Source organism: Harpia harpyja, chromosome 7 (assembly GCF_026419915.1).
Source record: "Harpia harpyja isolate bHarHar1 chromosome 7, bHarHar1 primary haplotype, whole genome shotgun sequence".
Classification (NCBI taxonomy): domain Eukaryota; kingdom Metazoa; phylum Chordata; class Aves; order Accipitriformes; family Accipitridae; genus Harpia; species Harpia harpyja.
The window spans coordinates 36305009-36317617 of record NC_068946.1 but is presented as its reverse complement, the minus strand read 5'-3'; the positions used below and the strand labels follow the sequence as shown (position 1 = coordinate 36317617).

The following is a 12609-nucleotide window of genomic DNA, read 5'->3' as shown; positions in this document are numbered from 1 at the left end:
CTTCATAGACTGCAGAAACAGTATGCGTTTCTGCACGTTGGAGGTTTTCTCAAGGGGGTATACTTAGGACATTAATTCTTAAATTCTCCATAATTGTATCAATGCATCAAGAAATAGTCTCCCCCATTTCACAGCACAGCAGAGTTATAACTATGAGACAACCCTTGCAGGAAAGATTATTGAGCCTGATTTCAAACACAGCTGTGAAGACTGCAAGTTTAGTAATATTTATCAGCCTTTAGTACTAAGTAAGCCGTACCACCAATGCTACAGATACATCTTGCATTTCTTGTAAAACCCTAATTCAGCCATATGCTGACATTTGTGGACATGGTGTTCGTTTTCTTGCCAGAGGACTTTTAATTCAAGTGTGTGTCTGATGTCTGGTAGACCAGACACCCATCTAAATGCTGGATGTGACTTAGACCACAGCAGGAGGGAAGGTGGGTCTGAAGGTGCGAATGAGCAGCGAGGGGCAGAATGGAGGACAGCATGATGTCTTTCAACAGCAGTGTTGGGATAAACCCTTTAACTGCTTGTGGGGCTACCATGTGAGGTTCTTCTGTTAGGAGGAGAACTTCCAGTCTTAACTCTGTGGTATAGGAAGGCAGTGTTGTAAGTATAAAGTGAAAGACAGAGAAACACGGATTTTTTTTTCCACCTACCTTATGTTTTAAATTGAAAAGTAAACTAGTTCGTATATATAGGTATTGTGGTTGTAGAGCAAGTAATTTAAAAAAACCAGGTAAAATAAATATAAAAGTAACACCTAGGAAATATACTACATACATCAACAATCAGGAAGTCCAGCCAGCACCAGGCATTAGTAAAGTATGTTTGATAGCCATAGGCCACCCACTTCAGCAGCATTTCCAGAATGAAGATGTAAGTGAAGACCTTGTCAGCATATTCCAGCATGGTCTTGATAGTTTTACGCTGTTCAATATATATGTCTTCAAAAGCCTGTGAGTAAAAACATTCAAAGATATTTGTTGTTCCCTTTTGTTACTGCACGTATTTCAGGTTGTAACAAAAAAAAAAAAAAAAAAAAGGCAACAAAAAAAGGAAAGAATCCCTCTTCAATAAAAGGCATGGGATTGTCACTTTTATCTGACTTTTCCTTTTCTGCTAACTCACTATATACCTGTTTTTCCCCTAGGGAACTATATTTTCCAGCTCACAGGAGGAAGAAGCAGATATTAGACAGCAACCACTCCACTGGTCAGATTTATTTATTTATTTATTTATTTATTTATTTATTTATTGCAGATGGTGAATTATTCTTCTCAGATAATTTACAGTATTCACAAATAGCATTGATTCTGCACAGTGGTGTACCTCAACTGAATTCTACTGAGATAATTTGGTTTGTATGTAGGTAGATCCATTTTAAAAATCCAAGGCCATAGCTGTAAAATTTTCAGTACAATGACAATACAATTGACCTTTTGTTTTTAAGTCCTGTTGCTTTTTAAAAATAAGTTCTTCCTTTCGTAAAAAAAATATTTATCTAAATCAAATACCTGCTTTACTGTATTATTCACATTTTATGAGATACATAAAATTTCTGAGATGCTTGCAATGTTATTTACACCTTTCGTGTGTTTTCATTTTTAGACACTTGAAAAGACATACAGCTTCTGCTTTTCAGAAATTCTTCCTGTCCTCCAAGATATTTTCCCTTTAATTGCTTTTAAATTTGAATTATCCTGTTATTTCTTATGGAGAACAATTGATTTTATTGGATCAAAAGGACTGGAATGATCTGCTGGCTTGCAAAGATTTGGATATTTATTGATGCTAACATTCATTTTTACCCAGCCTGCTTTTGAATCACTTTACATCTGTCAGTTCAAATGATTAGTGTTTGTCTATCAGTCATCAAATTAACATCTGTGTATCAGTAATTTTGGATACTTAGATCAAGCACTACAGTACCTGCCACTCGTATGTCGTCACTAACAACTTTATCTCACGCAACTGGGAAGAGCCAGCACGTATCGTTTCCTTCTTATAGGTGGGAGCATGCCAGAGGCTAAGCTAGCAGCACTCTCGGCACCTAGAAGCGTGTCTGCTCCCTGGCTGAGTGCCCCTGCGGCGGGGGGTTGCAGGCAGCCCACAGCGTGCCTGTGCCTGCCGCATTTGCTGCCTGCGATGACAGTGAGACGGGGTCTGGAGGGTGGTCTTGGGCTGAGCGGTGGGATACTGTACTGGCAGGTCCAAAGAGACCTTTTCACTACCACAAAGGAGGCCGAAGGCAGAGCAGGGTCTCACATCTCCAGAGGCTTGGGCTAGTCCCTTGTCTCTGAAGCACTTTCACAACATAAATGTTCTGTGGATGACACACACCTCAGGCTCACAAGCGCAAGATGCTAACACTGTGGGATCTCATCTCAAACTTCCTCTAAATACAATGATGGAAATTCACCTTGATCAGATCTCTTGCTAGTACTTCTCCCTCACTTAAATTCTTGTCACTAAAGGTTTTCTCCACTTGGTAGCATGAGGCAAAATTCAATAGTGTAGACATGAGTCTTTGTTATTTTGAGGGTTTTAAATCACAGGGAACGTGTCACATGGTGTTGAGTAAAGTTGCTTATTTGATGGTCGTGTTGACATTAGAACAAACAAAAGCAGAATGATTCTTATTTAACCGAAACTAATGGTAGGTATAATCATAAACTGCTAACCATTAACAGCATTTTAAGGTGTTGGAACTGGTCTGAAGAGTTTATAATACAATTTTGCAACACAATTTTTTTTGTGTGATGTAGGAACATAAGTAATTTACCAAAGGGTAATTGCATCTACCAGGGTAGATGCAAGATATATTCTACGTTATTTCAGGGTATGTAGTTTGCCTAAGAAACTTCAGCTCAGTATGTATCCAGGCTTAGCTTTATTTAACAGTTCATCTCCAATTTCTTTATTCTTTGTCATTATTTGTATTTGTGAAATAACATATTATTGGTATGTTTTGTTTCCTTTATTGTTATAGATTTATATTAGGGTTGGCTTCTTTTTATTCTGCCCTCACATACTTGTTAAACTTAAAGCAAGTTCATGTTTTTACAGATATCCCTTTAGTCTACATCAGTATGAGGTCGTAGAAGCTGAATTAGAAGCATAAATAATAAATTCTTATTCTTAGAATGGAATAATTATAAACACACAGTGTTAATCTTTCTTGCTGTTCTAGCACTTAACATTTATAAGGGTGTGTAAGACTCTGGCTCTTGCAAGGTATTGTGAGCTGTTTATGCCATTACAGTTACTTCCAAACTCTTGTTTTTTTCATCAGTTCTTTTCCCTGAGTTACATGAGTAAACACCAGTAAAACTAGAGAGCAAACTCAAATAACAAAGTATGTTCTCTTCTTCCTATGTTGTCTCTCTCCCTGCTTCAGGCGTATCACTATCACTTTCAGCAAAGGAGTTAAGCTCTCCAATTATGTCTGCTCTTTTTTCGACACATTTTTGAGAAGAGACTTTTTCTACTGTTCTTTCAAAGGCCTGACTAAAATTTAGTCCTGTCATTTGAAAACATGGAATTGTGTGTTCTTTCTGGCAGAGAAAACTAAGTTAAAACAATGTCTGAAGAGCCAACTTTTAGGAAGTTTTCTGACAACATTGTGACACTCTGTTCATGTTTTACTTACCAGAGCTCCACTACTGAGGAGAATCATAAAGACAATGAAAGTCTCAAACCAGTTGTGTTCGACAATCTTGAAGCAGGTTTTTCTAAGGTTCCACCACTGCTTTCCTCTCCCTTCTTCTATACTTACTTGACAGCACTTGAACCTTCGTACACAGCCTTTAAAACAGTGTATGTAATGGGGGAGAGATTTTGTTGAATTGCATTAATTTTGATTATGCATTCTGTTAATGATACAATCCTACCTTTCCAGAAGGTGTGCTATTTAGTAAAAACCCAATAGATTTACACCTAGATGACCTTCTTTTTCTTCAAAGCAAAAAAATTTAGCACTGAAACATCTGGAATTTAGAATTAAATGAACAACTGAGAAGAAAGTATTTCTCATTTATCAAGAACTAAGTGCTCAATACAGTGCACCCCACAAGATAAAAGTCCATGGAACATCCATGGAACGTGAAGCCAAGTTACAAAGTACAAAGTATGAGTAAAAATATACAAACTCATCCAAATCTATAGTAGGTTTAGGTAGTAAGATATGGGCAAGTCTTATTAAATTGTACTTTCTTTTGTTTGGGATACAAAATTCAGACAATGTTGCATTTATTGTATGAAAAAATCTAGGCCTCCTATTGAGTTCTGAGCTTTTCAGTCCCAGCTAACTTCTCTAACTTGTGCCCTTAATTTATTTAAGCTTTTATGATTTAGCTGCTGACTTGATTTTGTTTCTTCTTCCATTTAGGTAGAAAAATACTAGTAATTAATAATGGTATTTTCTTTGCCAAATCTGCCTGTCACAGTACTATTTCTTACTAGTTCGGTGTAAATTCCTAAACAAATATCTGTTATCATGTCCAGAAATAACCCAACCCCAGCACTGACAGTAGCATTTTCCAAACTCTAAATCTAACTTTTGCTTACGGGTACCAAAAATGGCAGTTGTATCCTTACTTTACTGTTTTAAACCTATTCCTTTCCCACCTCCTTCACATGCACACATCCCTAAAGTTTCTCACAAGAAAATGCCTTTGCAAATAAAGTTTATGACCAGATTCTTGTTTTATCGAGTTGTGTAAAAGGGCTAATAGAAGGAAGCATGAAAGATGAATGAGTTCACCAGGTGAGACTGTTCTTGCCCCAGGTGGCACACAAAGGCTCTTCCTTCTCTTTTTGCCAATTTGTAGAAGGTTCTTTTAGCGTTTTGCACAATACCATCCAGGTGCAGTTTTTATTTACTGTTCAACAGCTGTTTCAGTAATGTATACTTTATAAAGCACTTTGATAGATATCTATGAAGAATGCTATAAAACTAGTGTGTTATTTTATTATCTAAGAGACTGTAACTAAACTCAGAAAGTATAGTAGTTCATAATAAAATAAAACTTTCAGTAGTATATTTTTCTTATTTTAAAAATAATGATAAATTTCTGATAAAATGTTTTCTTAATTGTTTACCGGGTATATAGTATAATTGTGGTATCAGTATCCATATGGTAAATTATGGTCTAAAAGTACTACTGCTAATAATCATATTTAAACATTAACAAAAGAGTAATTCAATACATAAATATTAATACTTAGTTTAAATAGATAACTATTCCATATTTAATGAATAAGTATTATTAGGAAGTATTATTATTTTTGTTCCAAACACCTTCTGTGAAGCAGGCTTCTGGCTCCTGGGCTTCTTCAGGTTCAGCTTCTGGTTGTTCTTCTGCAGGAAGTCCAATATCAACAGTGCTACCTTCGGATGAACTAGACAAATTTAACTTCTGTAAAGAAAAAAAAAAAGCATCACAAATGCACAGTAAATATTTTTAAGGCAAATATTAGTTGTGTTCAGAATAAGTAAATAATTCTGCCATGTTTTTGAATGTTTTAGTATTCAACATAAGTAAATTGCTGATAAACGTATATTAAATTTGTACAACCTTTGGTTTTCCTTCTGCATTGTATGGATCCATTAAATAGAAGGTGTATCGGTGATAGATAAGGCTTTAAACAAAATTATGCTTTAAACTGAAAAATGTGAATGATGATGCTAAGCCTGCAAAGATTTATGACCACAACTACCCATAAGTGCAAAGATCTCTTGACCTACGTAGAAATAATGAAGCTTAAATATGTATCCAGGAATCTGTAGTGTCTACTGAAAAGCAGGTAAGAGCCTAAATATAACTATATAAATGAGGTGGGAGCTCAGAGGAATGAGGGGAAAAAAGCACAGATCAGCAGAGGATATACTTTAGATGTCTGCCAGTCCAGATTAAAACTGCTGGAAGTCTAGCTCAGAGTGAGGGAGAAGCTGCATACAATAAGGCTGAAGTAGCTTAAGGATGGCCCATAAAACATCAGGTTGTGTTTTATAACCTAATCACATTTTCAATAACACGATGAGCATAAAGAGAGAGAAGTGGAAGGTGGAAACCAAATTTTTAAAAACTGAATGCACTTAAACTAATCCTCATCCTAAAAATTCTAAAAGTGTTGTAACATGCAGCTGGAGACAGGTTGCAATCTAGCTGGTTGGTATCATGGCTAAAGATTGGGTAAAAATTGTGAAGGAAACATATTTAAGGATGTAGAGGTAAACAAAATAATGGAATAAATGCAATACAGCTTCATCAATGCTAAGTTGCAGCAGGCTTTTTGATACTGAGGACAAAAAAGTGCCCAAACCCTAACAACAGAGCTCTTACTAAAGGAGCAGCCAGTCCATTTTTCAGTAACGATTCCAGGACTCATTGATACTGAGTTGCATGGTGCTTAATAAAATTGTAATATTTTAAGTAGCCAGTGTTTAGTTAATTTCATCTTGTGGTGACTATAGATATTGGAAGAACAATGTTGCAACTTTATTAGGAAAACGGGTTGATGTATCCAGTTTCAGGCTCTGTCATTATTTGTCACAAGAACCAATTTATAGAGGTTTTTTTCCAAATCACATTACAGAGTTGCCTCTCTGATATTTTTACAAAAATACTTTATACTTCTAGTAATCCAATTTTCACAAATCATCCTTTGCAGTATGGTTTACCACTTTTCAAAATAATTCTGCAAATACTTTTCAAAACATTTCCAAAGCTCTTTCGTTTTTGAGAAAAAAAATTTTGTTTTATTTCTATTTTCCTCTAAGAAGCAGATGTTCTGTAATATTAGTCAGCTACTTTTTGCACACTAAAATTAAGCTATTTGAAAGTAATTTATAATTTTAAGATTATTAATTTGTTAATTTGCTAAGGGAGAAAAGAATACTCAGCTGAAAACCAAACCAAACCAACCAATCAAACAAAACCCCACAGAAACCCACTGCTTTTAGAGCTGACCCAACCAGCAAAAAAGGATCCTGGACAGCACTGTAAAACTCCAGGAATGGTGCTGAAAAACTCAATATGGTCTGAAGCCAGCTGGAACTCGCCTGTTAGTGCCTTCTGGCCTGAGAAGTAGGGAATCCATACAGTCTTTTCTAAGTGGGCTCGCGTCAAAAAACTCAGCTAATTCAAAGGCTCTGCTTTTCTAGTGTTTATCATTTCTTTTCTACAGTCCCATTATACTAGCAGTCAATATAAAATAAGGTGGTAGACTCAAATCCAAAACAGCACTGCTGGATGGATTTTCCACTGAAAACTATGTAACAGAGCTGCTGGAGGAAGGCTGAAGTGTCGTACTACTTTCTCAATGGGATAAAAGGTAACCCTGGTCCTACAGGTAGCAGCACAGTTACAGAAAGCTTTCCTAAACTGAATCTATTCCCCATTGGTCAGTCATAAACCGGCTTGTGTCACTCCATTTGACTGCCTGCTCTATGATGGGTTAGAAGACTGGACTGGACTGGCCAGCATTAAGGTAGTTGTGGGGAGAGTAGATGACCAGTGGTTGTTATTCTCCAATGGATCTTTGTTTAAATGTTGTTTTATTTAGAAATTCTTCCAGCTGGGGCAAGTTCATAATGTGCTCAAATACATTCTTATAACCTCTACTGTGGCAGTGGTTCAGAAGCTTGAGTCAAAGCCAGATTTTTGGCTAGTATTTAGCAGAAAAAGAAATGTTAATGCTCCAGATATTAATCGGGAAATGGGAACAATAGTGTCTCTGAAATACGTTACCACGGGGAGAGGCTGTTTTGTACAGGTCTCCTTTCCCGGGGGAGGATCCAAAGATTGCACTTAGCTTAACACTGGGTTTTTGTTAAGAACACCAGAGGGCTTATGCACACTGAAGTGGCAGCAGTACAGAATTCCGCTAGCCTAAAATCAGGTGCCTGAAGTACTGTTAGCAATACAGCATTGGGGGGGGAAGATGAGCTATCCCACAAAGAAACTGGATTGCTACCAGAATGCAAACTAGCTAGTTTAAGGTTGAGGTTCCTCAAGCCAGAAAATTAATTTTTTGGGGTGTCTGGAAAGATAATTTTCTGATTTGACTAAAATGTCAACAAGCTAAGTCACTGAGGGTGTAGTTGTTTTGCAAATTATGTTATCAAATCAATGTAAATTATCTTGTTAAAATAGCCACAGACAAAAAGTCATGTAAAGGAACAGTTATAGCCTTAATGTGTTTTTTAAAAATACAGTTCTCAACAAGGCCCTATATCTATAGCCTGCTTTGGCATTCCCTAGCAACATGAGATATTTTTGTCTGTTGATACTACTTTTCAGTTTTAACAACTAAATGAATTTGAAGTATATAGAAGCGTCTACGGTTAAAACTTCTTTTTATGGGAATCTAGGTCTAGAAGAGCTGACAATTTTAAAATCTAAAAGAATTGCAGTATCTAAAGGAAATACATAAACTATCTCTGTGTTTTCTGGTTTATACCCACTCACAAAAAAATCCCACAGAGGGAGATTTTTTGAGTGGCAGAGAGATGAGGTATGGCACTCCTCATGGGACCCTTGTTACAGGAGGCAAACAAAAGTTTCTGGTGAAATAAGGCTGTGGCTAAGGCACTGCCCTACTCTACCAGTTGTTGCAACTACCATATGGACCATAAACAGTTCTTATGGGTTAGTTTGGTCTCCCATTGCCTGACCTCTTACCTCCTCTTGGAGACTGTAATTTTTAACCCTTTCTCACACTTTTGTTCATCAAGAATTAAACCCTGCTTTATACACTCGTTTATGGCCATGTACAAAGAAGTGTCAAAATAACAAATGATCAAGAACTGAATACTCTGGCTTATGCTGAAAAAACACAAATATACTCAAAAGATCAGAGAGAAATGCACAAAATATCTAAATACCTCTTTGCTTTCTTCCAGGTCTGATTCACTACTAAATTCCTCTGTGTTTAGATTTTCAAAGTCGGATTCACCCACAGCAATGGGCACTGTCACAGTGAGGCTTGGGTTGTTTATGAATGACATGTAATCACTTTCGTCAATTATGTATTTTTCCACACTGCTACCTGTGCCTATGCCACTAGTTGTTCCATTTGCATCTTTAATATAGTCATGGTCCTTGCTTAGTTCCACAGTTGTATGGTTAGAAATACAGCTATTTTTGTTGTTCAGATCTTCAAGTGGTTTGATTTCATCTAAAGCTTTTTGTTTTTTAACAAAAGCTTTTTGGATGAATTCGCGTGCTTTTCTCTTCACATAATCTATGCCCTTCTGCATTCTTGCTACAGCGATTTGGAGATTATTCATTTCATTGTCATCATCTGTCACAGCAAGGTTGTCTGCACTAAATGAGCTCAAGAGCAAGGCCAAAAATAGGTTCAGTACCTGCAGAAAGATAAAAAAAGGACATTCTAGACTTTCTTTATCCCAACAAAGAACATTTCTTTTATTAAAAATTGTCATATTAGTGACATCGAAGACTGAAATCCTGGTAATTCACCATAACCAAAAAAAAGCACCCTCAAAACCTTTTCTCTTCTCCATAAAAAAACTGACCTTTTAAAATTTTGCTTAGGTCCTGTTCACTATTCCAAAATATTCCTACACCTGACTAATATCTGTAAATGTGTCTTTAAATCCCCACAGTATATAAATATTTTGGTGCCAAATCTTATAATCTAAAAATGGAGATAAGAGATTTGCTATTCAGCATCATTAAAAAGTTTAATTTATCCCATCACACAGCAGAAATTAGATTATTTAGGTGACTAATCATACAGGATAAATAATAAAAAAATCCACAGCAAATGGTTTATAAAGAGCCCATAAGCTAAAATTATTTGAAGCACAAAATATTTCCAAAGAGCCAAAAGACAAATTAAGAATGTGACTAAGTGCTCACTCTAACATTCTTAGGATTTTGATATTGCAGGATACTTTGTTCTCAATCCAAAAAAGCTCTTAAGCTTAACTTTAAGCATCGCCTGAAACCACCTTCTTAAGTGCTTTGTTGAAGCAGAGCCAGAACACTTAGTTCACTTCAGGATTGAGCCCACTCTATTGCCAAATAATTTTTTGCTAATGCTTTGATTACATACCACTAGGTTTCCAATCACCATGACCATCATGAAGACAGTAAGGCACATGGCTTGGCCAGCAACCTCCATGCAGTCCCACATCGTTTCTATCCATTCTCCACACAACACCCGAAATACAATCAAAAAAGAGTGGAAAAAATCTTGCATGTGCCAGCGTGGAAGTTCACAGTCACTTGCGATTTTGCAGACACATTCCTTGTAGTTCTTCCCAAACAGCTGCATCCCAACCACAGCGAAAATGAACACAATGATGGCCAGCACCAGGGTCAGATTTCCCAGAGCTCCCACAGAGTTACCAATAATTTTTATCAGCATATTTAGTGTTGGCCAAGATTTTGCCAGTTTGAAAACACGTAACTGGAAGAAAAGAAAAATATTGTTAGGACAACCAGCAAGAAAGACATAAAGATATTTTAAAGTTAATTTGTGGAAGGGTATTACTGAAAATATGCCCTGAGTATGACTGTTCAGAAGGTATCCTCTTGTCTAAAAGCATGAAAATGGAAGGTTCAGTCAACAAAATTTTGTGAAGTTAGAGCTTGATGTCCTCAAAGCATAGTTTTTACTGAAGGCCAAAGAAGCTACCAGTCATATTAGAGGGAATTTAAAATCTAGGATTCAACTGTTAAAATCATCTGGGCCACTTTTCTACTGGTATTTGTAGAGCAGATCTATTCCCAGGATGCCAATCAGAGCACAATACATCTAGTGAGTCGATTTGTTTCTGCATAGCAGGATATTTAAAGTGTGTATATACAATAAATACATTGGAAATAGGCCCAGGGCACCCACTGCTATCTATTTATCTTGATCTCTGTCAATTCCTATTGAAGACAGTAACATACCACAAGTAATAAGGGTTTGTACTAATGAAAGAGATGTCAGGATCAGTATTGTGGCAAACATCAAGCAAACTTTTAAGGCAAAAAATTACATTATTTTAATGAAGTCCCATTGCAAAATCAGTGCAATTGATGTATATTTACCAATCTGAATGATCGAAGAACTGAGAGTCCTTCCACATCTGCAAGACCAAGCTCAACCAAGCTAAGGGTTACAATAAAACCATCAAAAATATTCCACCCTTCCTGGAAATAATAGTAAGGATCCATTGCAATTATCTTGAGAAACATTTCTGCTGTGAAGATTCCAGTGAAGACCTGAATTCAAAATGCAGTTTGTTATTTCATTGTGAAATACAATATTACAGATTTAGCTGTTTTCTAGGTTTTTAATCCAAGCTACATACCTGCAATGTCTTATCCAAAACAGATACTTAAAACCAGTTCAGTGTACTGTAGTGATTTATTACGCCCACCTTCCCTTAACAAGTGCCATACAAACCAAGTAATTTTTTCAATTAATTAAATTTTATACTAATCGAGTTACATAAATTTCTGTTTTATAACATTTATCATCCAATTTCAACTCTATCAGGATATGGACTTTCTCATGTACTGTGCAAACAATATCCCAGATTTGATTTTCACAACATAAACCAGAATGCTTTCCAAGAAATTACATGGTATAACATCTTTCTTGGTATATTAATTACAGTATGCAGCAACATGAATGAGGCCAAATCTAAGACTCCAGAGGGGCAGCTCCTTTGCTGGTATAACCTGTCATAATCCCATTCAGTTCAACAGAGATACAATTATTTATACTGGATGGGGAGCAACTGAGATACAACAATGTGCTAAAGCTGAGGAACTTCTCCCTGGGTGTTGCCAGTAAGTTCAGTGAAGTTGATTGGCTCAATCACTTTGATGACAGGAAAGAAAGAGCATTTAAGAATGCATTTTAAACATGATATTGCTGGTAATGGTTTCTTATCATGGGATGCTATGCTGAATGAAGTAGGAATCATATTTAGGAGCCACCAAGGTAGTGACCCTGAGTAGGTTTGAGAGAAGTCTTAGAAGAATTTCCTGTAGGATAGGGATGTACTAAAGCCACCATTAAAGGCTGCCTGAGCCCTGGTCTGAAATGCTTTCTTTTTTTGGTTTTGATAACCCATTTTCAAGCAAGCTGAACAGAAAATGGGACAGCTAAAGAGAATAATCTGACTTGCTCTGCCTAGGAACACCAATGCTCAAGATAGATTTTATTACAGTCTTTAAATACATTCCAGATACAAACACTGGAGAGGGAAAGGTTACTATTTTTTAAGCTACAGGATTGGAACCACTGAGGAAGCAGTAGGAATGAATAAATACAGGCTGAAACGCTGACTTAGGTTCCTAACGATCAGGACGGTGAGGTTCTCAAGGAGCTTTAAAGTGGAACTCCTGGAGCAGGTGAACCCTGAGAGCCTCTGTATTGCAGAAGGGGTTTATGTCAGGGAGCCTAAGACTGGAAGACCGTGGTGCTTATAGCCAGGTTCTCTCGCACTCCCTTTGTAGTCAAATGGACACCAAGACTTATATGGCATTTTCTTGGTTGAAAAACAAAGCTATAAAATGCTACAATACAGGATTTTACATTTTACTAGGAAACTCAGATTCAGAGTTTCCC

At 36.6% G+C, this 12609-nt stretch overlaps 1 protein-coding gene across 6 annotated transcripts in view; it reads right to left on the bottom strand.

Moving 5' to 3' along the window:
• The window catches only part of LOC128143708 (sodium channel protein type 1 subunit alpha), a 102634-nt gene that overhangs the window by 31000 nt on the left and 59025 nt on the right, over window positions 1-12609 (bottom strand). For all 6 annotated transcript variants that reach the window (XR_008235855.1, XM_052791231.1, XM_052791235.1 and 3 more), the window contains exons 15-20: window positions 11079-11252; window positions 10093-10449; window positions 8897-9379; window positions 5309-5426; window positions 3659-3813; window positions 790-963 (exon numbers count right to left, since the gene is read on the bottom strand). Coding sequence is in view for 5 of the 6 variants with exons in the window: in XM_052791231.1 (XP_052647191.1) it covers window positions 790-963; window positions 3659-3813; window positions 5309-5426; window positions 8897-9379; window positions 10093-10449; window positions 11079-11252 (1461 nt within the window). In the remaining variant the exon portion in view is untranslated. The remainder of the gene's footprint in view (window positions 1-789; window positions 964-3658; window positions 3814-5308; window positions 5427-8896; window positions 9380-10092; window positions 10450-11078; window positions 11253-12609) is intronic.